Source organism: Polypterus senegalus, chromosome 12 (genome assembly GCF_016835505.1).
Source record: "Polypterus senegalus isolate Bchr_013 chromosome 12, ASM1683550v1, whole genome shotgun sequence".
Classification (NCBI taxonomy): Eukaryota; Metazoa; Chordata; class Cladistia; order Polypteriformes; family Polypteridae; genus Polypterus; species Polypterus senegalus.
The window spans coordinates 68,147,123-68,171,541 of NC_053165.1; the positions used below are offsets into that span (position 1 = coordinate 68,147,123).

Here is a 24,419-nt window from a genome sequence, read left to right on the forward strand (position 1 = left end):
TTTGGAAGGGGAATTTAAGGTGACCAAAACCAGTGAATTCCCATAATACCAGGAGTCATGCAACCCAAAGGTAGCCAAAGCCAGAATCGAAAGTGTCAGGAAGAAGAAGCATTCCAACAAGCTGAATCAAGGCTGTGGTGCAGCCGGCTGGTGGATGTGGTGACTTGTGGTAGAGCTGGGCTTAGATTCTTTCTAACCTGGCATATTCACAGGTTCAAATGGAAGGAGAAGTGATGTCTAATCCAGGACGATTTGAGGACAGCAGTGGCCGATGTGAGGTCCAGCAGAAAAGTGGCAATGAAACATCAGGGCACATGGGAAAGATGGGACAGCAGTCTGGACAGGAAGTTGACCTGGGCAGAGCATTAAGGGCTGAGCCTCAGCTGATTGGATTCCTCATCCAGGCATCCTCAGTCCATCTAATCTCCAAACATAGGGCAAAGTAGAGGCACCAGCTTACCCACTATTCTCCAAACATGAAACCTTGGAGAATATTTTGAGTATCTGCTCCAAGGCACTAAGAGAGGAAAAATACTGACAGTGCCACGATCAAGTCTTGAAGGTCATGACAAAAGCCATCAGTGAGGGAGTTAGTGGAGCAAACAGATTTGTCCTTCTAAACAGGCCAACACCTTCATTAAAGATGGTGAGCAACTGAAACCAACAGAAAAAAGATCTGTAGAAACCTTGTGCTCTGCCAGGGACTGACTAGCTGATGGTGGACCTGGAGAGGCAGTTGAAGTTCCCTTAGCATACTACAGTCACCACCTTGAGGCCAGATGTTGTCCTAACCTCGGATGTCACCAAACAAGTTGCTGAGCTGGACCTGATGGACCCAAGAGAAGAATATATGGATGAGACTTTCAAGAGAAGACTCACCGAGTATGAGGGTCTAGTCGGTGATTGCAGACAAGGCGAATGGACAAGTAGAGATAGGATGCAGGGGTTTCACCGGCTAATTCTCATGTCATTGTGCATCAAATGAGAGAGGAGGGGAAAAGCTATCAGCACTACCACCAATGTGGCAGAGAAAGCCTCTGGCTGTGGCTTAAAAGTGGAGAGTCATGGGGCAAAGTTGTTATATGCTTACAAGTGGAGGTCTGATGAACTTCAGGAGAGTGTATGATGTTGAAAGACCTGAAACAATTTGGAAAATCCAGGAACATCACTGACGATATGGCCTGAAGCATCACAAGTTTAATTATACATATGTATATATATATCGATAAAAGTGCCATAATTTAACATTTGCATTTACAGATGTACACATACCACAGCTTTTACATAACATCATACACAATTGAGCACGTTTTGCCCCGAAAACGTCAGCATGGCCCAGTCAGCAGTATCACTTGAATGTACATGTGCGTGAATAAAACGAATCAATGCGCGAGTGCGTTCATAAACAAACAGATGGTCTGGATTAAGGTCTGATCGCACAAACTGCACTCTTTTTGCAGAGGTATATACATTTATTTGAAAGAGACAGGGTTGCTTCCCTTTGACAGTTTGTTCCACTTGGCCATCTGCCTCTGAAAAAAAAGAAATCCTTTTTCAGTGCTGTTACACAATGTCGCGGAAAATTTGTTTTCACTGCTGCGCTCAATGCCAGCTGCATTAGTGCCATGTGCGCAAGAGGCGCTTTGCGATCCCCCAGAACAGCACGCCGCGATCAATCGACTTTATGAAGTCTCAGTCGCCGCCTGAAATGGACTGGGCACCGCGGGGTGAGCGATACGGGGAGTGGCAGCGGTCCAGTCGGTAGACGCACTAGGTAAAACAGAACACAAAAAACGCGGACCGGTAAGATCGAGAAGTCGGCTTGCCAGTTTTGCTCTGTCGTCTGTTTCTCGCGAAGAAAAGTGCGTCCCCATCTGAACCTATTCGGATTCTGCCTAACAAGAGGCTCACCACTGGATAAACTAACTACGCCAGCTACTACAATTTAATGGTCAATTAACTTCGTGCTCCACCGCGCACAGATGAGTACTCTGTTTCTCTGAAAGGTGCGTTATTTACTCTGGGCAGATATCCTCATCAAAACTTCTGAAAGGATTATTTTCTTTGTTCCGAGCGTTGCTTGTCACAAATAACTGTTCGTCTCATTTTATACTTGCACTTAGTATATCTCGCGCACCGCCAGACCAAAAGGAAGTAAAACGCCAGCACTCGGCGCCTGTGAAGTCGCGCAGCGTCGAGCGCTCTGGAGTTGCACCTGCTGGAAAGGTGGATAACCAGGGCGATGCCACGCGTGCTGCTGCGGTGTGTGCAGCTCTTGAGTTGGTGACCGAATTCCCGACTTCTCCATGGGACTAATATAAAGGTGTTAAGACTGACACAATGCGCTGGGACAAAGGCATCTGGAGGATGGCTAAACTGTACACGGCGGTAATCTTGACTACAACGGTGACTGTGTGCCAAGGTAAGATCATGCCACCTGTCACAAGGTGAATTTATCTCTAACGCCTAGTGCCCTGCAAAGCGGTCCGTGGAGTTAACTGGGTAATTCTGTTATCTTCATAGAAATTGATATTAAACATAATTTATGATAACACGTGCCACTGAAATCCGTTCTTAACGTCTTGTTGGTTTCTTTTTTGGAGTGAACGTAATACTTGCTAACAGTTTAAGACAATGGAAGGCACTACGAGGAATGCTGTGTATGATCACATACACACAACCAAGAGCTCGGTCTTCGCAAATGCTCTTCTCTTCATGCTTTGTCAAGTCCATGATTAGATTTGCTAAAGTATAAACATGATGCCCGAAGCACGATTTCAAACAAAGAACGGGAATGTTTGTATTGCAGTTTGGGAAGTGTGAATTTTTTTTTTAATTTGTTGTCTCAAACTATTCAAACTCCTCAATGCAAAAACTGGAATCTAAATAAGTGATTTTTTATATCAAGCCACTAAATCTTGTTCCACTTTTTGTAAAATTTACTGAATTGTAAAGAAATTTGTTTTAAAGATTATTTAGCCTATTTTAAGAAATATATTCAAGTAAAATTTGCTTCACCCATTGGCAGATTTATTTTTCTAAACAAAAGCAAAGCAACTCCTGTTTTTTTATTTAGTTTTTGCATATTGATTTTTTTTTGCAGTGTTGGACTTTTTTTGCACACTTATTCAGTTATGCATACAGAATATTAAATATTTAATCTAATATTTAGTCTGGTGTCCTGTCCAGGATAGGCTCGTGCTTCACACCCAGACTCTGTTTGGAAAAGCATATTGATAATGGAAGTTTAGTAAAAGGATTGATAGCCTTTACATATTCCAGTATGAAATTTGGTTAATTAATTTAGTGAAAGCCTTTAAATGGCCTAGATTTTTGCTTCTGGACATCTATAAGCATAATATCTACAGCATCTATTGTGAAATCTCTCCTAAAATGTCTATCAGTTGCAATGACCTTGAGGTGAATGTTACTGCAGCTTTGATGTATAGAAAGGGGTGTTTTATGTTTCCATTCATTGTACTAAACCTCTTTGAATGAATTAGAACTCCTTTTAAAACTAATTTTTTAATAAGAATATTTTTTTCCTATGCATTTTTTGTATAAAATTGACTGTCTTGATCTGCTTTTATCCTTACAGATGGCCACTCCTTTGTGTACTGTCCCAACAACTGTGACTTTATTCATTTTCTTGATTGTAGTACACTGAGGAAATTCAATTTAAATTGGCACAAATTCTTGAAATTGTACCAAATTATCAGGCAACTTAACCATGTTTTCCTGTATTTGACCTAAAGAATACTAGTATTGCTTGACAGTGCACAGAAAAGGAAGACATTTTTTGCTTTAGGTAACTAAGTTAAAGATTTAGCCTACTTTTTTATTTAAAAGTATATGTGCTGATAAAAGTGCATTAAAGGAAAGTTACAAATTTCACATACATTAATATCTCTGTAATTTTGCTTTTCTAAATAAGTTACGTATAAAGCTCAAGTTCATTCAGATGTTATAATCACACAGATCATGCTCTTCAATAGAAAAATAGCATTAAATTGTTAAGCGTTTTGTTTTATTTATACATGAAGTGAAAGTGTCTTTTATTTTATAATGTTATTTGTTGGAGGACTACCTGGAAATGTTATTCTAACAAAAACATACAATTTACTTTGTTAAAACTAATGAACAAAGAATGATGAAAATTCACACAGTAAATCATTTTAGTCCCTTTCAAGTGTTACCGAAGGGAAAAATGAAGTCTGTGTTTTTAAATGGCACAAGACTGGAGCTGATATAGTGCAAACATGTCTCAGGAAGACATGTGGGGCCCAAATGTCAAATCAATGATACAAAATGTTGTTAAAGGTTAACATTTATCATGCAATTCTCCAGCAACCTAAAAGCTACTTGTAGTGATTTATTTTCCAATCCATTTCTCTTTCGCCATGTTTAACAGTGGGTCTAAATTGTAGTCCAACATCCATAAGTCATACAGAATATTCTACAGCTTTTCCTGTTTTCTGATAACTAACTGTAGGCCAAGAATTTAAAAATGGCACTTTTTTTACTTTTCAAAAACTCTGTACTTGACCAGTGAAGTGCACATAATTTTGCAAGAGCTCCCTATCTCTTTTAATCTCCCTCAGAATGGCTATTATGTGTGCCAGCAGTAGGAGCGGCAGCCCAAAGTAAAGATTTCCGTCACAATCGTGTCTCAAAGGGCTTCAAGCAGAATGTTGAGAAGAAGTGGGTTATTTTAATTTATCTACAGGAGTTTAATGTGCTAAAGCTTATAATAAGAGACATGTAATTCCAATATAATTGCACAAGGGACTATACAGACTCAATTCAATTCCAAGTACCTAATCATAAGTAATATATAATTCTCTGTTATTTTTATGGCGGACATTGTTATGATAAATTTACGATAAGCACTAGAAACAGGGTTTGTATAATTAATTAAATGCTAGTACATCTTGCAAAGCACACTGGAATGACTTATCAGTATTATAATATAAAGTCAAGCCTTTGCTTTGTAGCAGGCTCCTGTATGTATGCCACAAACCCCCAACATCCTCAGAGTTGTCATTGTAAAAATGTGCACAGAATACACTGCACACCTTCACCTAAAAGCAATGCATGTAATATTTAGATAGATACACTTGTGTCCTTTATTTTATAATGATTCAATATGTATAATTATTGGTAACAAATAGATTATAGAGTAAAAGCATTGATAAAGTACACATTTCAAATTGTAAAAAAAAAATCAAAATATTTAATCATGTTAATTGATGAAAAAAATGAGTTGCACAATTTCCTGTGATGGACTGGCATCCCGTCCTGGGTGGTTTCCTGCTTTATAACTGCCAGCATAGTATAAATAACTGAAAAAGGGACTGAAAACAGATGGATGCATGAAATTATACAATACGGAATAAAATAAATAAGTGATACTTCCAAATTCACATCAGATTTACTATATAGCCATATGAATTATTGAGTAATATGACAACATATTCATCACATATAATGGTAAAGGAGCCACATGACATTTATAGTTTATATGTATACAACATTTTGTATACACAGAACATCTAACACATGCTTATTTAGAACAAATAAAAGATAAAAAAATCCTGAATATCAATTGGGTGTAAATGTCTGTACATGTACATGTATTGCTCTTTTGCTGTAATTATTTCAGAAAAAATGGATTTTACATATTGGAGTCCAATTATATGGTTAAATTTAAAGTTAAGCTATAATACAAGTCTGTGATACATACACTAAATCTCTAAAGCAGATCCACTCTGTGTTTAGTGCCTCTGCTAATGACAATGCAGTGTTTAAACTGCTTTAATGATTGAGTTAAGAACAGCTGCACTAGAATATAAATATATATATATATATATATGTAGATTGCGTATATTACAAATTTTTCATGGCCTGTGCATTACACCTACACACACACACATATATAAAACACACACTGTGTGTGTATATACTGTATAGAATATGGATATATCTATATTAATAAAAGGCAAAGCCCTCACTGACTCACTGACTGACTCACTCACTCATCACTAATTCTCCAACTTCCCGTATTGGTAGAAGGCTGAAATTTGGCAGGCTCATTCCTTACAGCTTACTTACAAAAGTTGGGCAGGTTTCATTTCGAAACGCGTAATGGTCATAACTGGAAGTTATTTTTCTGCATATACTGTAATAATGGAGTTGATCTCGAAAGCCGTGGAGGGGCGGAGTTTCGTGTGACATCATCACGCCTCCCACGTAATCACGCAGTACGTAGAAAACCAGGACGAACTCCAAAAACCGATGAAGAAAACATCTATACTAATAAAAGGCAAAGCCCTCACTCACTCACTCACTCACTCACTCACTGACTCATCACTAATTCTCCCACTTCCCGTGTAGGTAGAAGGCTGAAATTTGGCAGGCTCATTCCTTACAGCTTACTTACAAAAGTTGGGCAGGTTTCATTTCGAAATTCTATGCCTAATGGTCATAACTGGAAGGTATTTTTCTCCATTAACTGTAATGGAGTTGAGCTGCAATGACGTGGGGGGCGGAGTTTCGTGTGACATCATCACGCCTTCCACGTAATCACGTGAACTGACTGTCAACGCAGTGCGTAGAAAACCAGGAAGACCTCCAAAAAGCGCTTAAGAAAACATGCATTATATAATTGAGAAGGCAGCGAAACAATAAGAAGCGAGCGAGTGACATATACTACCATATTCATGAGTGCTGCTACCTCGGAAAGAAAGCAAGGTGTAAACCTAAACTTTAAATTAAGTTCATAGACAGGCTACCGCTGGCGTTTCACATGCCCACAGGTAATGCGGGATACAAGTTTAATGAGAGGACGCAGGATATAAACAAGAGTTTTGATCACTTTGTAACTAAGTTAAAATTGTAGGTGAAGGTTAACATAGAAAAACAGATCACCAATTCAAGCTTTATGAATAATCGATTCGCCATCAATAATTGTTTTGGTAAAGCCATCCTCCTTCCGTTTTATAATTTTTCCGCCACTAGCCATGATTAAATGAACGGTAAAAAAGTAGGAGCAAAGCGAGGGTGACTTATTTAGGCAGGCATATATATGACAGCAACACTCATGACAATGTCAATCATGTTACGTTATTATTAAAATGTTTCCTTTTCTTTTTCATTACTTCTTTAACACACTACTTCTCCGCTTCAAGGCGCGGGTATTTTGCTATATATATAATATATGAATGACCTCCAAAGAGGTCCAAAAAGAGCGCTGAGACTTTTGATATCATGAACGTGTGTACAAAAGGGGTCTCCTGCCCAGCAAAAGTCGAGCAGCCAGCGCGCGTGCATAGCTGTGCCGGCCTTTGAGACACTGACTGCGCTTCTGCTTTAAGTCAAAGTGAGCACTTTTAATTTTTTTCATCCTCCCCCTGCGCTATAGCCCAGACAAGTGCAAACACGGGACCACTTTTCTACACCACGGAAAAATAATATTAAGGCGATTCACACTTTCTTTTGCACGTATACGATTATGAGGTCCTAAACTCGGATTATGAAGACACGCACACGAGTGGAGGACTGACAGTGCCATCACAGCCGATTAATGGCGGGACGTCTCACCAGTCTACACAAGACCCACCGCGACTGTCCCCAAAAGGCGATCATAACGTCAGCGAACACATCTCTCTATACTATATAAAAGAAAAAGGCAACTTTCCTTTCTTTACACCTTTTTTCCTTTTATGCCAAACCAAAGCCTTTCTCTCTTAACACTGCAGAGGACACAAAACTAATTTTCTTTAATTGCTGGTAAGGCACATTACCAGAGGCACAAATTTGAACGTTCACATAGAAAATGTAATTTCTATACCACAGCCGTCGTGTAGCGCTTTCAAAAGGGATCTACTACCGAGAGATGATCCATATACATTTTAGCTGCTGTTAGTTACTTACCTGTTGTGTTACACAGTCTTTAAAATGTAGTTTACCCGCAACCACTCCAGTAGTGATCAGTGTACCTGTACTTCTTGAAACGTTAATGTTTTACTGTTTAATAACTTATAGACTATATTTTATTATTTTTCCCTTGCACTCAGTAACCAAAGCTATACACACACATATAGACACATACAAACATACACACAAGTATATGTATGTGTATATATATGTATGTATGTGTATATATATATTGTGGCCCCCGGCCGGGGCTGGAGCCCGGCCGGGACGCCCAGGAGGACGTGAGGAGGGCTTGTGCCTCCTCCAGACCGCGAGGCGTCCGTCCTGGTTCTGTTGGGGCCACGGGTTGAGGGCATGGAAGCCCTTCCCTGTAGGGGCCCGTGGTCACCGCCAGGCGGCGCCCCGATGCCGGTTTATCCCGTGCAGTTGCCGGTCGGGGCAGGAGCCCGGCCGGGACGCTTGGAGGACCGGAGGAGGGCGAGTGCCTCCTCCAGACAGAGTGGGGCGTCCGTCCTGGTTAGGCAAGGGCCTCGGGTACAGGGCTTTGAAGCCCAGCCCTGTAGGGACCCGTGGCCACCGCCAGGCGGCGCCCCGGTGCCTAATTATCCGGGAGCCCGCACTTCCGCCACACCAGGAAGTGCCGGGGGGAAGACTTTGTGTGGCGCCCGGAGAGCTGCCAGGAAGGCAGCCGACACTTCCGCCACGCTGGGGCGTGGCCAAGGAACAGATGGCGGAAGCACCTGGGGCTCATCCGGGAGCCTTATTTAAGGGGCCGCCTCCCTCCAGTCATTGGTGGAAGTCGGGAGGCAGAAGGACTGAGCTGGAGAGCGAGGACAGGAGGCGGCCAGGAAGCAAGGCACAGGACTGTGGGCCCTGGACTTGGGGGAATCAGTGCAGAAGGCACTGGGGTTTTGTGAGTGCACGTGACTGTTTATATTGTTGTAAATAGAGTAAATAAAGTGTGTTGGGTGAAAAATATGATGTCCGTCTGTCTGTGCCGGGGCCAGCGTTCACAATATATATATATATACACACACACACACACACATACATACATACATACATATATATAATTTGTGTGTGTGTATGTATGTGTGTGTATATATGATGTAGATAGGTATGTATATATATATATGTGTATATGTAGATATGTATATAGATATGTAGATATGAAGATATGTATGTGTATATATATATATATATGTATTTATGTGTATGTATGTATGTATGTATTTGTGTGTGTGTGTGTGTATATATATATGACAGCAGCAATCCAAGCTGTGAGAAAACAGTAAAAAGGAGGCGTGTCAGACGTTGTGGTACATTTTCTGATGCAGCTAGACGAAAATAACTTTGTGACGCTGCCACCAAATACACAAAACAATTACTTTGACAATCATGTTACATTATATTTAAAATGTTTCCTTTTCTTTTTCATAACTTCTTTAACACATGACATCGCTAAGCTGGTATTTTGCTATATATATATATATATATATATATATATATATATATATATATCAGCGACACTCATAACAGTGACAAAACAATTACATTAACAATCATGTTACGTTATTTTTAAAATTTTTCCTTTTCTTTTTCGTACCTTCTTTAACACACTACTTCTCCGCTGCGAAGCGCGGGTATTGTGCTAGTACATTATATAATTAAGAAGGCAGCGAAACAATTAGAAGCGAGCGAGTGACATATAAAACCATATTCAGCGGCTCACATGAACTGACGCAGTGCGCAGACAAAAAGCAACAGTTCCAAAGAGTGCTGAACAAAAACCAAATTACACTGCTACGCTCAAATAGACAAACTACACGCTGTAGCGCAATAGTAGAGCCTTCGCCTCTGGCGGCGGCGTTCGAAGTTCGATTCCCGAGAGGGGATGTACTGAGTATGTACGTGTGCTTCCCGATTCATTTTAGCCTCACATCCCCTTGGTTTGAGACGTATGAAAAAATATGCGGTTAACGCAGAAAGTTTGAATTGCGCGATCACATTTGAAAAAATATATCTTTTCAACTTCTATTTAGTCAACACTTAGCATATACATATGTAAAGCTGATGCGCAACTCACCACGCCTCCCATGTAATTGACTGGCTTCCCATATAAGGCCATTCTTCGCTGCGGTGTCTTTATTGGTTTCCTTGCTTCAACAAGGAAGCAGCTTTCTCACAGCTTCTGCGCTGTTTTATAAACGAACGACATATACGAAAGTCATTTATCCTTGCTTCGCCAACGAGGCAACCTTTTTATTTAATCCACGGGTTCTGCGCTGTTTTATTGTTCATTTGTTACGATTATTATACTTATTGTGTACATATTTTACACTTAGTTTACTGTTCAAGAACCCATTTCCTTTATTTAATCCGCGGCTTTTCTGCTGTTGTTTCGTTCGTTTATTACAATTATACTTATTTCATTCACTTTCTTTGCCTGACTGCCTACCCATATTAGGCGCTCCGCAGTTTTTTGGTTAAGCAGCTTTCTCACAGCTTCTGCGCTGTTTTATAAACGAACGACATATAAGAAAGTCGTTTTTCTTTGCTTCGCCAACGAGGCAACCTTTTTATTTAACCATCTAATCTCCCATTTCAATTCAAACGTGTTCAATTTCCAGTAAGACTCTGCTTCGCAATGACAATTAATAAGTCTCAGGGACAAACACTACAAAAGGTTGGCATTGATTTGAGGCAAGATTGCTTTTCACATGGCCAACTGTATGTTGCATGCTCAAGAGTAAGCTCAGCACACAGCTTAGTCATATTACAACCAGAGGGCCGAACTGACAACGTAGTATACAGAGAGATCCTTAACAATTAATTTTTTATATATTTTACCTCAGTCTAAAAATGTTTACTTTTTTCTTAATAAAAATATTCAGGCACTATTTCACCGCTGCGAAGCGCGGGTATTTTGCTAGTAAATATATAATGCAAAGCTGACTGACTGACCAACTGTCTCAATGACTGACTCACTCCCTTACTCACTCACCAACAAAAATCCTATTTCCTATTTAGTTAAAAATCTGAGATTTGGCAGGATGGTACATCTAGGGCAGTAGATATCTCCTAAGAAAGAATAACCCGATATATCAATATATAGGGGTAAAAAAAAAAATACCCTACAATAAAAAAAGGAATTACTCCAAAATCTCAAAAAAACACTTTGACTAATTTGATTCAAATTTGGTGACATTTTAGAAAATATAAAACTAGTTGTCCTACATTTTTTATTTGTTGATATTTCTCAATAATAATACTGTGTAGAGGACACTATACCAGCAGGCTGCGAATTGTTGACTGATGACCAAGGATAAAGCGTTACAGACAGTCAGTGGCCAGTTTAAGGCATGCCAATATTTTCAAATGAAGGTCTCCAGCAAAACTGATGAGCAGTTTAGATGAACAGCACCACAGACCGATAGGGTGGACTGGAGAGTGAAGAAGGGGAGGTGTCTTAAAAAAGGAAAAAAATGCGGCATTGACATGTGCTGTCCAGATGGAGCTGTGAATCGAAGGGAAGGAGGAGAGGGCAATTTTGTTAAAAAACTGCTCTTTCCATACAAAATGCCTGTTTCAAGTTATGCATTGGTTTTGATCAGTTACAACAGAATCCCTTTTGACTCATAATGTACTAATTCCATACAATATAATACCTGTAAAGGCAGATGGAAATTGTTTATTTTATTGTCTATCATTGTTTGAATATAGTGTGAAGGTATTATGCTTGGCAATCACACAAATGGCAACAATTACTATGATGCTGTAATGTATATGAATGACATACAGAATCCTTACCCTACACTGCCACTTGCAAATTGCTAGCTGCATCAGAAATTTTAAGAAGTGTATTTAAAGTTTACTGAAATTGTGTATTGCTTTCTAAATTTGGTGTAAATGGTCAGACAGTTAAAAGATTATACCTCAATGGAGCTTTATGCTGAGGTCATTCTGATATTTACAAACCAATCACTACTTTTGATCTTGCTAGCTACACCAAACACTGCAATTAAGTACATGTCCATGCTTATCTGATGTCACTGAATTATCTCAGATTTATACTAATAAAACAGGAAAACCAATGCACCATACTTGCCTAAGCATATACAGAAAATATCAGTTGAAAATTAAAATAAAATGTGTGGGTAAATAAGCACAAAAAATCCAGTGAACAAAAGAGTTACAGTTGCTAAATAAACAAGAAAAAATCCAAAAATGATTCATATTGTAACATAATTCATAATAATACTTCATAAAAATAAACACTGCATGCATAAATATCCAGAAATTCACGGCAGCTGTTACTAAATATACATCAAGACATATTGATATGAACAGAGAAACTTCTGTTCAACATGAAAATCAAATAAATGCCTTTGCTCAAAAATTGCAATGATGTATTTAATTATAATTCACATATTAATTATAAATCTTATAGTGTCTTATAGGGCCTACAAATGTTAAATGACACATTGCTGTGCATTTAAATTGACTGATGAACACCCTGAAATGTGTTGCAAAATTTTAAAAATCAAATTATCATCTTTTGAGGACTTACCAGGGCCTATTAAAACTGTAGTATTTGGTTTACACCTGGACTCAGAACATTTTTTCACTGATATAAGAAAATATAATAGTGCATCTCAAATTACATCATTTAGTGCAAAAGAATAATCAAAGGCAATTTCTTGCCAAATTTTAAAGTACTAGGACAGATGTATCACCATTGTAACACAGCTAATAATGAATACAACACATCATTCACAAACCCTATTAGTCCAATCCACACTCAAGAAGGGTTGACCAGCACTGGTTGAAAGGCAGTTGAGAATTCCCCAATTGGCATAAACACACATATCATTGGGAATGTGCAAGCCCCAGGATGCAGGACCCATTTTGTAAGCAAAATGAACCAATGAGCAACAGTGAACTGGCTGTGGCATCTTTAGCTCATCTTTGATCACTGGGCTAAGCAGGCCTTCCCTTCCTCTGTCACATGCATGCCTCCATAACCTTTGAGCTATCTGAAAAAGGATGTGGCCTCTGACTATATTACCAATTTACAGTACAGTATGGCCCTTGCTTTCCGAATGGGAAGAATTCCAGAAGTTCAGCTTGTTCCCTTCTTTATCCTATTATCTTTGTTCAATTTGAAAGTGCCTTAGGTTGGATATTTGCTCAGCTTTATGTGTCCTGGAGCTTTCCCACTGTCTTGAAGCCAGCTGCTGACTTGCATTGTTTTGTACATCTTCAGCATTAGGAGACGTTTAGTTGCAATCTGGATCTATCAGCAAATTGAATTAGTTGCATGTAAAGCAGTGTGTTCAGCAATAGTTTAACAATGACCTTATTTTTTTATACACAACAAATGCCAGTCAAGCTCCTAAAATGTCAGTAGCATAATGAATGTAAGCAGTGATTTACACATCAGGCTTGTTTCTGAAGAGCAAGGAACTATAAAGATTGATTCTTTTATCGATCACTTGCTCTGTCTGGAAATACATTGTTGTTCGCATTGAAATGCATCAGTGCTGTGATGTCTTGGATTTAATCTAATTAACTTGTTTTGCTTTTTTTCTTGTTTCTGTCCCTCACCACAATTGCATTCCCTGCTAATTAATTCAGTTGTTATCCCAGTCACTTATCAGCTTTTTTAAATTAAATCAATAACTACTATATATATATATATATATATATGAAAAACATTTGAATCTTTTATTGAAAATGTATAAACTTTGTTATATTCAGTTGCCAATAGGTTCCTAATATAATGTACAAACTGCACTGCAATGAATTGGTGCCTTAACCAGGGTTAGTTCCTACCTCACACCCACAAGCCTGAACTGGAATTAGGTAGGCCTGAGAATGTTCTGTATGTAGATTCTTTGCTACAAAGCTTCATTTCACCTGTATTCTGTTCATATTGTGATAATTAAGGCTATCAATCTGTAATGTGTTTGTGTGGGTGTGTCTACCATACATGAGGACATCTAGAGTCATGAAAAGGGCATAACTGGTGAGCGAAAGACCAGGGGCCTAATGTATAACGCCGTGCGTAGAACTCGCACTATAACATGGAGTAAACACAAAAGCCGAAATGTGCTTACGCACAGAAAAATCCAGATGCAGGAATCTGTGCGTACTCCAACTTCCACGTTCTTCCGCTACATAAATCCCAGTCAGCATGAAAAGTAACGCTCGTGCACGCGCTTCATGTAACGCCCCAACTCCTCCCAGAATTACGCCTCTTTGAATATGCAAATCAATATAAATCTCCCTTAAGCTCAGCCTTCAGTGAAAAGACAATGGGAAAAGCACGGGGGAAAATATAAGAATTTCAGCGAATACCAAGTGGAGACAAAGGAAAAACATACTGTTGTTTAATTAAACCGTGGTATAATCAACAAAAGGAAGTTGATTGAGTGACATAGCGTGTTGGAGAAACTTGAAAGCTCACGTTCACAAAATCGCACAGTGCCAGAAATAAAAAAGAAGTCACATATCAAAGTCGCCGTGAAAAGGCGAGTCGTAGCCCACTGTCTGAGTGTCATATGAAAGCTTATTAGGGTACAGAGAAAAAAAGGCACACAGTGGGGAAAAAGCACGAAATGTCAACTTCAATCTCGACATTTCCACTTTAATCACGTAGTTTATTTTGTCATTAAAGTGGAACATCATAAACTTCATATTAAAATCATTTAATTAACCAGTTTCTAAAATCATATAGTAATTAAAGTAGCATGTTAAATGCTTTGTTTTGTATGTGATCTTCTATGTGCTCTATGTGTGTGAATCACTACTTGCTTCTTAAACCGGCTCTCTTCCTCCAACTGGACACAGAATCCATTGCATTCGTGATATTACAGCTCTCTGAATAACTAAAATACTGAGATGTATACATGATATCATTTTTATGATGATAGGAGTTAAAGCACCTTATTAAACATGAGTTTCACGGCGCAGTGATTGTGCGCGACCGATGAAATAATTTATTGCAGCAGTACTCAGGGGCGACTCTAGGCTTGTGGCGGCCCTGGGCAGAGAAAGAATCGGTGGCCCCTTCACCCGCCAATGTCAATATGGTATCTTATGCACGGTGGATGGCCACATCCATTGCGGACACTGCATAGCCGCCTCGTGCTCATGACACAAGCGTTTAACTTTTGTCAAATTTGCTGCTGCGTTTTTAGCTGTGTCGTTATTTTCTCTTTCTGTTTTATATTCAATATACAGTATATTGGCGTGGCCGCCACTGCAGTCCTTGCTTTTCTTTCTCCAAGTAACCGATCACCATACAATCAGCTCTGTAATGGATGTCATGCAATCTGTAAGCTTAGAGCGCCGATTCTTCAAAACATTTAAGGAACATTGATATATCTTCGTAGTACTTGTTTAATTATTCTATCCTTCACGACAGTCCCAGTGAAGAATATAGATTATTTAAATGAAGTTTTATCTGTATAATATAATAAACATATTTTGCTGCATTTCATCTTAAAAATAATATCGTCATCATATGTAAATACACGCTTTATAAAGTGGCGCAGGTTGTGCGATATTATAACTATAGTGCAAGTTTACAGTGGGGTGATTATACTTATAAGTACAAACAGTTCTACAAGGAGCAATTGATTAAGTGCGTTTATAGTTCTTGGGATGAAACTGTTTCTGAACCGCGAGGTTCGTACAGGAAAGGCTTTGAAACGTTTTGCCGTGGCTGAGGTAGCGTGTGCTTGAAGCTGTATACCGATAATTCTCTTTCCGATCAGCTGCTGCTGTGATTCACACTCAGATACAGTGATATAAAAACTCTGAGTGGTGCAGTGAGAGTAATATGGAAAAAGATGATCCGCTGTGGCAACTCCTAACGGGAGCAGCTGAAAGAAGAAGAAACAGAAGGTGCAGTGAGAGTAACAACGCTAAAGCAGTTATGGTATTTGGAATACTATGGCTATTCCTGGCCTGGACCATTATATTGTTACAATTACAATCAGATGCATTACACTAATAAACAATACGCAGTTAGTTTCAGTGTACAGTAATCCCTCCTCGATCGCGGGGGTTGCGTTCCAGAACCCCTCGCGATAAGATGAAAATCCGTGAAGTAGAAACCATATGTTTGTATGGTTATTTTTATATATTTTAAGCCCTTATAAACTCTCCCACACTGTTAACATTATTAGAGCCCTCTAGACATGAAATAACACCCTTTAGTCAAAAGTTTAAACTGTGCTCCATGACAAGACAGAGATGACAGTTCTTTCTCACAATTAAAAGAATGCAAACATATCTTCTCTTCAAAGGAGCGCCGTCAGGAGCAGAGAATGTCAGAGAGAGCGTGACAGAAAAGCAAACAATCAAAAAATCAATACGTGCTGTTGGGCTTTTAAGTATGCGCACCACGATAAAGCAGCCGCAAAGAAGGGAACAATGTGAAGGTAGTCTTTTAGCATTTTTTACAGTAGCGTCCGTATCTTCTAGGCAAACAGCCTCTGTGCAAACAGCCCCTCTACTCACACCCCCTCCGTCAGGCGCAGAGAATGTCAGAGGGAGTGAGAGAGACAGAGAAAAGCAAACAATCAAGCACTGCTCGGGAAGCACATCGTATATCATTGAGAAGTTTTACTTAATACGTAATACATGCTCTGATTGGGTAGCTTGTAAGCCATCCGCCAATAGCGTCCCCTGTATGAAATCAACTGGGCAAACAAACTGAGGAAGCATGTGCTTTAAATTAAAAGACCCATTGTCCAGAAATCCATGAACCAGCGAAAATTCGTGATATATATTTAGATATGCTTACATTTAAAATTCGCGATGGAGTGAAGCCGCGAAAGTCGAAGCGCGATATAGTGAGGGATCACTGTATTTATAAAGCCGCGTCAGGAAAATAAGGAGTAACCACACAGGAACAGTAGCATTGCTTTGACGCTGGGTGCCACCAGTCTGCAAAACCGAGCGGAGAACTTGCGTACGACAAGGTATGAGGTACCGTGGAAAAGTGCGTGGCTTTATGCCAAGTGTAGGTTTTATACATCGCGACTTGAACGTGGAAAAGTTCTTACGCAACATTTCTGTGCGTACGCACCGTTTATACATGAGGCCCCAGGAGTGTGACAGTGAGTAACAAGAGTGGTCTATGCACAAGTTTTAGAGACATCACACTAGACAAACCAGGATCAAAGCCTGCACAGCTGGGCCCAGATTCACACAGTACTTTTCTGTTTTTCATTTCGTTATCATACCTTATGCACATATTTTCATAATTTTCCTTCCATGGCATTGCATTTATATGTAACATAATGTATTCTTAATATACTATGGTCGAGTGAGGAAATACAAGTCCATTTAATAAATATTGGGGTCCCAGCCTGGTCGTCCTTGTTTACTTCAAACCAAAAATCAAACTAAAAGTACAAGATCTCCATGGCATGGAGGCAGTGAAAACAAACAGAATGTGAAAGGTACCCAAATGCAAGCTTGAAGGTTCCTTCAGGAAGGTCAGTTACGCAGGAGCTTAATCGAATGATACCTTCTTCAGTCAAACCTGTGATTAATAGGCAGGAGATTGGAAGGGCCAGAGTCAGGTGCCCTCAGTGCTGTGGAGAAATAGGAGAGTACGTGACTTGCGCTAGCGCCCACTCTCATCACAGGGTGGTATCACATACCTTAGAGGAGTTCTTAGGGTGATCCACAGACGTGTATGCATGACAATGCATTACCGTAGGCATGGTATGAAATGCTAGTTTTCATTACTATATAGTTCATTGGCCAATGTATCAAAGGAGGTTTTAATATGAGATAGATTTAAGGTTTTTTAAAAAGTATTAATTCATGACTTTAATAGGACCTTGCTGGAAATACATTTATTTCCTAAAGCTTTATTCATTTCAATGATTAATTAATCTTTGAATTTGGATATCATTTGCATAGTTCTAATAATTATTATTCTTCCAAAATACTTTTTGTATCTGAAACAAAAATAAGATCGACATAACATAAAAACTAGCCAGGATGGACTCAGACCACAATGCTGCTGCAGACTTGCTACCATCCACACTATTAAATGCAAAACATAATTGCAGATTTCTGTTTTGAAAGGCCAGCAGACTTTTCCCTTATATTCTCATCTAGAGGTTATAATAGAATTATAAGGTCACTTAAGGACAATTTGAGGTCACTTTTGGACAATGTGCAGTTTTGGTATCTATTGTATAAGGACAAAAGTGCTGGAGGAAATCAGGGCTTGATGTAAGCTATAAGAAACTAAGATTAAGAGGTGACTTTAGAAGGGAAAAATCTATTCTTCAACAAGAATACTTGAGCACAGATGGTGCCTGCCTAAGGGAAAAATTTCTTGCAAATGTTAGGCACATTTTCTTTACACAGAGGACTATAGATACAAATGGAACAAGCAGGGCATTCAAAAATGGCATTTTGGAACCTGTAGGTGAATCTGGAAGTGTGCTATGTTGGCTTAAATGGTCTGTTTTAATTAAAGTATTTATTTTTTGTTAAACATGTACTTTAAGCCTGTAATGCAGAAAATATACACACATAAAATCCACATGTAAATATAGTGTTTATGTATATTATGTCAGTGGGTTGCAGTGTCACAACGGTCTGGTGATTTCAGACAAGGTGACACTTGTATTTTCTCCATTCTAGCTTGCTGTTCGTCTACAAACTCTCACAAACACCACTAGACTCATGCTCTGTATTTTAGGACAAGATGCCTTTCTACAAATACAGTATATGGATTCATTCTAATGCTGTCTGAACAATAATGAACAAAGCTAATCTTGATGGCATCCATATTTTCTGTCAGCCGACACAACTATGAACAGTCATGAACACCATCTCAAGCAATGCTGACATCTGTATTGAATCATTTTGCCAGGGGCAACCCCACAGCTCTGCCATGAGGGTTCTCTCCCAGTATACAATGTGCACTAAAGCACTTATAAAAGTGACTCTTTTTACATATTAAGACCAACTACTCAAATGCATCAGACTCCTGCATCACTGGATTTCCCCGCTGTGGATAAGAAGTATCTTATCAGATTGCAATGGAAGGATTTTAAAGATCTAAAACAGTTTTATTTTTGCTGCTTGCTTTACCACTAAGTTAATTCTTTTGTAAATGTTACAATGCACAATAGAGTTGTTTTTCACCTTTTTAATGTTCTAATAATACAAGTTATAGTCTTTAGCCCAGTAATAACAACATTGTTTCATTTCATCTTATCCAGTTGCACTCCAAAATCGGCTTTAAATGTCATTTAGCAGCACTGACATCTCCCAAAATGGATTGTGTTCAGCGGATCACCGCATTCATTTCAAAGCAAGGCAGGAAAACAAAGAAGAGCATCCCATAGCCTACTGTTTTATGATCACTTAGCAGAAGAATAAGGAGGATAGCAGAGGATGGCCAGCAATACCACCATAAAGGCATTTTTAACAAACAGCCTATTTAACATAAACATTCTTTGGACTGCTGTCTGATATTTTAATTAATGTGTCTGATTAGAAAAAGTGCCATTCTTATTAGAACAATTCCTTATTTTATGTAAGTTGGAAGTGAAGGCTGCAAGTTCATGCACATGTGAAACTCTTAAATTTGTTCTATAAAAAGTTACCTTCTGAGGTTCTAACCATAGATGTGTACCACTGGAATGCCCTTTGACTGGAGTTACAGAAGTTGGCTGGCCCAAGTCTGGGAGGTGTTGCTTTCTTTCAGCAGATCACCTCTTTCAAGCTTGGGACGTTACATTTCTCTTTTTATGGTGACTCCTGTGTTGTATAAACTTGTCATAGAGAAGAGAGAGAGTAGATGGCCATCTTGGGGTCAATAATAAAAAGCCAAGCCACATTATTCATTTGCTTTCTAGGTTTACCAACTTCTGAGTTGCACTGGAAAAGTGCCACTTGTCATGGCATAGGGTACAAGGTGGGAAATAGGTTTGGGCAGGGCATTAGTTCATAACACAACACACTCCCACACATGCAAAAGGTCATTATCTAACATATTAGACAATATTATTTTGCTTATAACTGTAAATAAGAAACATAAGAAATGATTTAATAAGGGTAATTCATTCAGTCCAACGGAGATCTTCGGTATTTGCGTCTGGACCTGTAATGTCTCACATGTCTGTCTAGCATGACCAGCTGCATTCATTTATATAGCATGTCTTAACATAAACCAAAGTCATCTCGATTGCTGATGATAAATTACCTTGTCGGATGTGCATGTCTGACTGCACTACACAGATTTAGAATCCCTAAAACCAGTTGCCATGATCATGTTCTTCATAAAACAGACATGAAAATGAAAAGCATGGATAGCTTGATCCAATGCCCTGATAATCATAAAGTTTAGCAAAAGGCATCAAGTGTGTCTTTAACATTTAAGCTAATTTTCTTGCCCATTGCTAACTTTTCACTAAACAAGTTAACTGTTAGAAGCAGCCATCTGGAGGGTGAATTCAGTTGCACTTCATTTAATAAATGTATATATATATATATATATATATATATATATATATATATTTTTTTTTTTTTGCAGTGGACACTACCAGCACCCGGAAAATACTCATTGTCAGCATTTGTTCATTAGGCTGATATTCCACACAAAGTGACAACTGAAGGTGAAACTTTTTTTGTGTTTAGTAGTCCATGAATGTTGTATGTAGTGATGAGCAGTCTGTACAGTGCCTTTCATAGTTTAAAAATTAATAATCAGAATACAGTCCCTCCTGTATCCTTTCTCCCCATCGCTCAATGGGGATTAAATTTTTTTTTTTCTGGTGGATGAAGAAGGGAGGATAATTTGTGGGTCAATGGTTTGCACTGCAGAAAGTTAATGGAATTGAACTTTGCTGAGCAGATGTACCAAGTGTATTTAAAGACCAGGACTCTTCTGTATGAGAAAACGGCTGACCTGCAAAAATGTTAAGTGCTTTGCTGAGACTTCATTTGTCAAAGTCTATCCCACAATATTAAGGCTTAGCCAGCAAGCAGGATCAGGGCTGCATAGGGCCAATAGCAGAGACAGCACCCAGGCCAGATCCAAACTGCCTCTGACCCTTCAGCCAACCTCCTGAACAGTCCAATCCTACCCGATATAACAATCTTTTTTAAGTTTTCTAAGTTTAAATGTGCTCATTTTTCCCAGATCTATTGTATCTACTACTGAATACTCATGGTGGTTTTGAAAATAGCCTACTTTGGATTTCTGACAGGTTTTCAGTTGAATCCTTTTTGAATTATTCCACTTTTTATCAGACATATTAATGCATGATAGATTTTAATTTTTTAATCATATCCTGATTTTGCTACCCCCCTGACAGATGAGCCTTTCCTCCAATTCACATACTGACTTTTCTAAGGTACAATCATGCTTGGTAATTTTTGGGACTGCCTCCTGAGAATTCCTCTAAGCATTCCCAGGCATGCCCTCACTTCACAGCCCCAGTATGCAGTTTTAGTGGCAAAGATACTGTATGTGCTTTCCTTCACTACATAACTTTATTCGACTTTAAACCTGTGGCAGAAGCTGTTTCTCTCCTAATACTCAGGCATTTAGGGAACATTGTGTCTTTCTGTGTACTCATTATGAAAACAGTAATTTGTAAAGTTTGAATTTGCATTTACTTAATGAACTAGCAATAGCACTCTAAGCCTGCATTCAGTGAAAAGTGCTATACAAAGATAAACTGAATTAAATACTGTGACATTTAATAAACACTTGACTTAAGACAGGTAAAGTTACTTTTATCACACCTAGGTATGATCAGATGTTGAAACTTCTGATGCACAAACATTCTTGGCATTCGATTACACTGCCTGGCAAAAGCACATTAGAAACTAGGCTTGGGTTCAAAATTACAAAAGAGAACGGACAAGGTAGCACATGGGATTAATTGTACTGCAGCCAAAAAGGAGTCAGAAAGAAACCTGTCCAGATGTCTGACAGCTTTCAATTGTTACGGTTTTTCTTTTCCTTTCTTTTTTGAAGATGTCTCCTAAAAGCATTCATTTACATATTGGCTGGCTCGCTTGCTTACCACTCAGATCTATCCTTGAACCCTGCATCTGATTTTTTGGATGTTTACTCTTTTGGGAGATGTTTTCTTGTTTTGCTTTCCTTTTTAATATATAATTTTTTTCTCTGTCTGATCTGCATTTCTGTTTTTCTTGAATCTAACATATAGAGATGCATAACAAGGCACAGGCCAATAACAATTTTTTTGATTGGCAGTATCTCTACTTAAAAATTTTCTGTGACATGAACATTAATTCAATTAGCAAATGCCAGCATCCCACATTAGAGCACGTGTGGGATTCGACTTGTAAGGACTTCAGCTTCCCTTCTGAGTGACTGGTAGACATTTTGTTAATATTTGTCTTTGGAATGTTTACAGAGAAGATTTGCTCTCTTATTGTTTCTGAAGGGTTGCCCTTTGTCTACACCTGCAAACAGTGAGTCTTGGCTGTACTATTTAATTTTGTTTGCACTTTTATATTTTCTTGACTTATGATCTTCTACTGTGGTAATCCTGGCTCTTACAATATTAAGCCTGGTTTTCCTGCTTTTTAAAGAATAAAGAATGGTTTGCTGTTTTAATGTTAGGATCATTCTACTCTCATGTCTTTTGAATCATAATTATTCACCTCTTTAGTATGCAGCACAAATAACAAATCATTTCCATTGGTTTAAACAAAGACCTTTGTCCAATGTCTGTAAACAAATTTAGTTGACACTGTAAATCTTAATGTACAGGAAGTGCTGTGTGGTAGGTTATGGAGGGCACTAGGTATTGTATGGCATGGGTGACCAAAATAATCACAAGCCTTCACCACCCAAGAGGAAAGGGCTTGGACAAAACATAGCATAAAAGTACCAACTGAAGAGGATAGTTTTATGTACTTCATGAGTAACACAACACCCTTGTCATTACATACTGGAATGGCACCAACACTTAGGATGCTGTGAGCTGATGTCATCATTCATTGGGTCTTCAGCCCTTTCAGGGATGTGTCCTGAGTTCAAGACAGCATAGAGGGCTTGTGCTGACATTAGGAAATCAGTAACTATTCATACAATTTAAAACAAAAAATGAAAATAATCAGGGACACTGAAACAAAATGAAAAAAGAAAGGGAAGAAAAAATGAGAAGCCACAATTGTCTAAACCAAGGTTGGAGTTAGGATTGTATGGCATGGACAAAAGTTAATTTCTGTACTGTATGCACAAGAAAAAAAACAGTTGTGCAAGAAAATAATTTGGACATTTGGAGACATCTAAAGAAAAAAGAACTAGCAGGAGAAATGCTGAGGAAACAGGATGACGTTTGTACCAGGAAATCTAATAATCAAGACGTCTTAACCAAAACACCAAACTAGGGACAGTAAACCACAAAATAAACTTCTCTAAAGGTTTTGAAGGTATCCACTCATCTGGAGACATAGGAAGTGCATAACCCTGACCCTCTAACACATGACCTAGTGAGGTTATGCTATGCACACCCCAACTGACCCCACTCAACAATGCCACAGAAACAAGAAAGAGTCTCAAAACACAGTCACCCATACAAAACCAAAACAGTACCGCAGAAAAATGTTGCTTTTTAACATAATTAAAAACATTCTGAAATAAAAAAGTAAGTGTGACAGCTGGACTCCTTGGTCTCTAAAATCACGAAAACAAGGTTTAAAACATTTTTACAGACCAAGGATTGCTGTGGAATACTAAAAAAAAAAGCTAGACCGTGACGATTGTATAGTTAAAAAAATACGTAAAGAAGTTTGACCGTTTTGGTAGATATATAAGCATGTTTTGTGATAGAATATGTTTACACGTTTTCCGCTAAATTTTAGCATACCAGTGAAACATTTTTTTTTTCAAATTCCATAGTGCTGGAAGAATTCTGTATGGTACACAGAGTCATTTGCTATGTTGCCCACTCCTAGTTGGATTACATTTCAATTAAAATAAATAAATAAATAAGGATTGGAGATAAAGATGGCCAAAACAGTTAATCACTTCTAGCATAGAAGCAGGCCAAAGAGTGCTAAATGGAATTGTCCAGGACACAAGAGAAACAAGCCTAATCTTAAAAACACTTGAAAAGTAATTTTGACACAGTGATTGGATGTTTAAAATAAGCGAGGAACCAGTTTAGAACCATTGGCTGAAATAATTGCTGTCATCAGGCAGCTGCAAGGTTCAAATATTTAACCAATCCATCCTTTACTGAGAGTCATTATTCCAGTTTAAGGTTGTGGCAGACCTGTAAAGATGCTTGAATGTCCCAAACCACATAACACCTCAAACAGTTGCAAAAATGCCCAATAGAGGGGGAAATCCTGTTTAAAATCCTGGCTAGTATAATAGAGGGTAACACAGAATCTTTATAAATAAAAGATTCATTTTTTAAAAAATGAAGCTCTGAAGAGCACAAGAGACA

General features: G+C 38.6%; 1 protein-coding gene across 1 annotated transcript in view; it reads left to right on the plus strand.

The window, feature by feature from the left end:
* Positions 1-1,554: 1,554 nt before the first annotated feature.
* The window catches only part of LOC120541196 (transmembrane protein 132C-like), a 158,859-nt gene continuing 135,994 nt past the window's right edge, over positions 1,555-24,419 (plus strand). Inside the window, exon 1 of the mRNA XM_039772613.1 lies at positions 1,555-2,422. Within this exon, the coding sequence (XP_039628547.1) occupies positions 2,341-2,422 (82 nt within the window). The 5' untranslated portion in view covers positions 1,555-2,340. The remainder of the gene's footprint in view (positions 2,423-24,419) is intronic.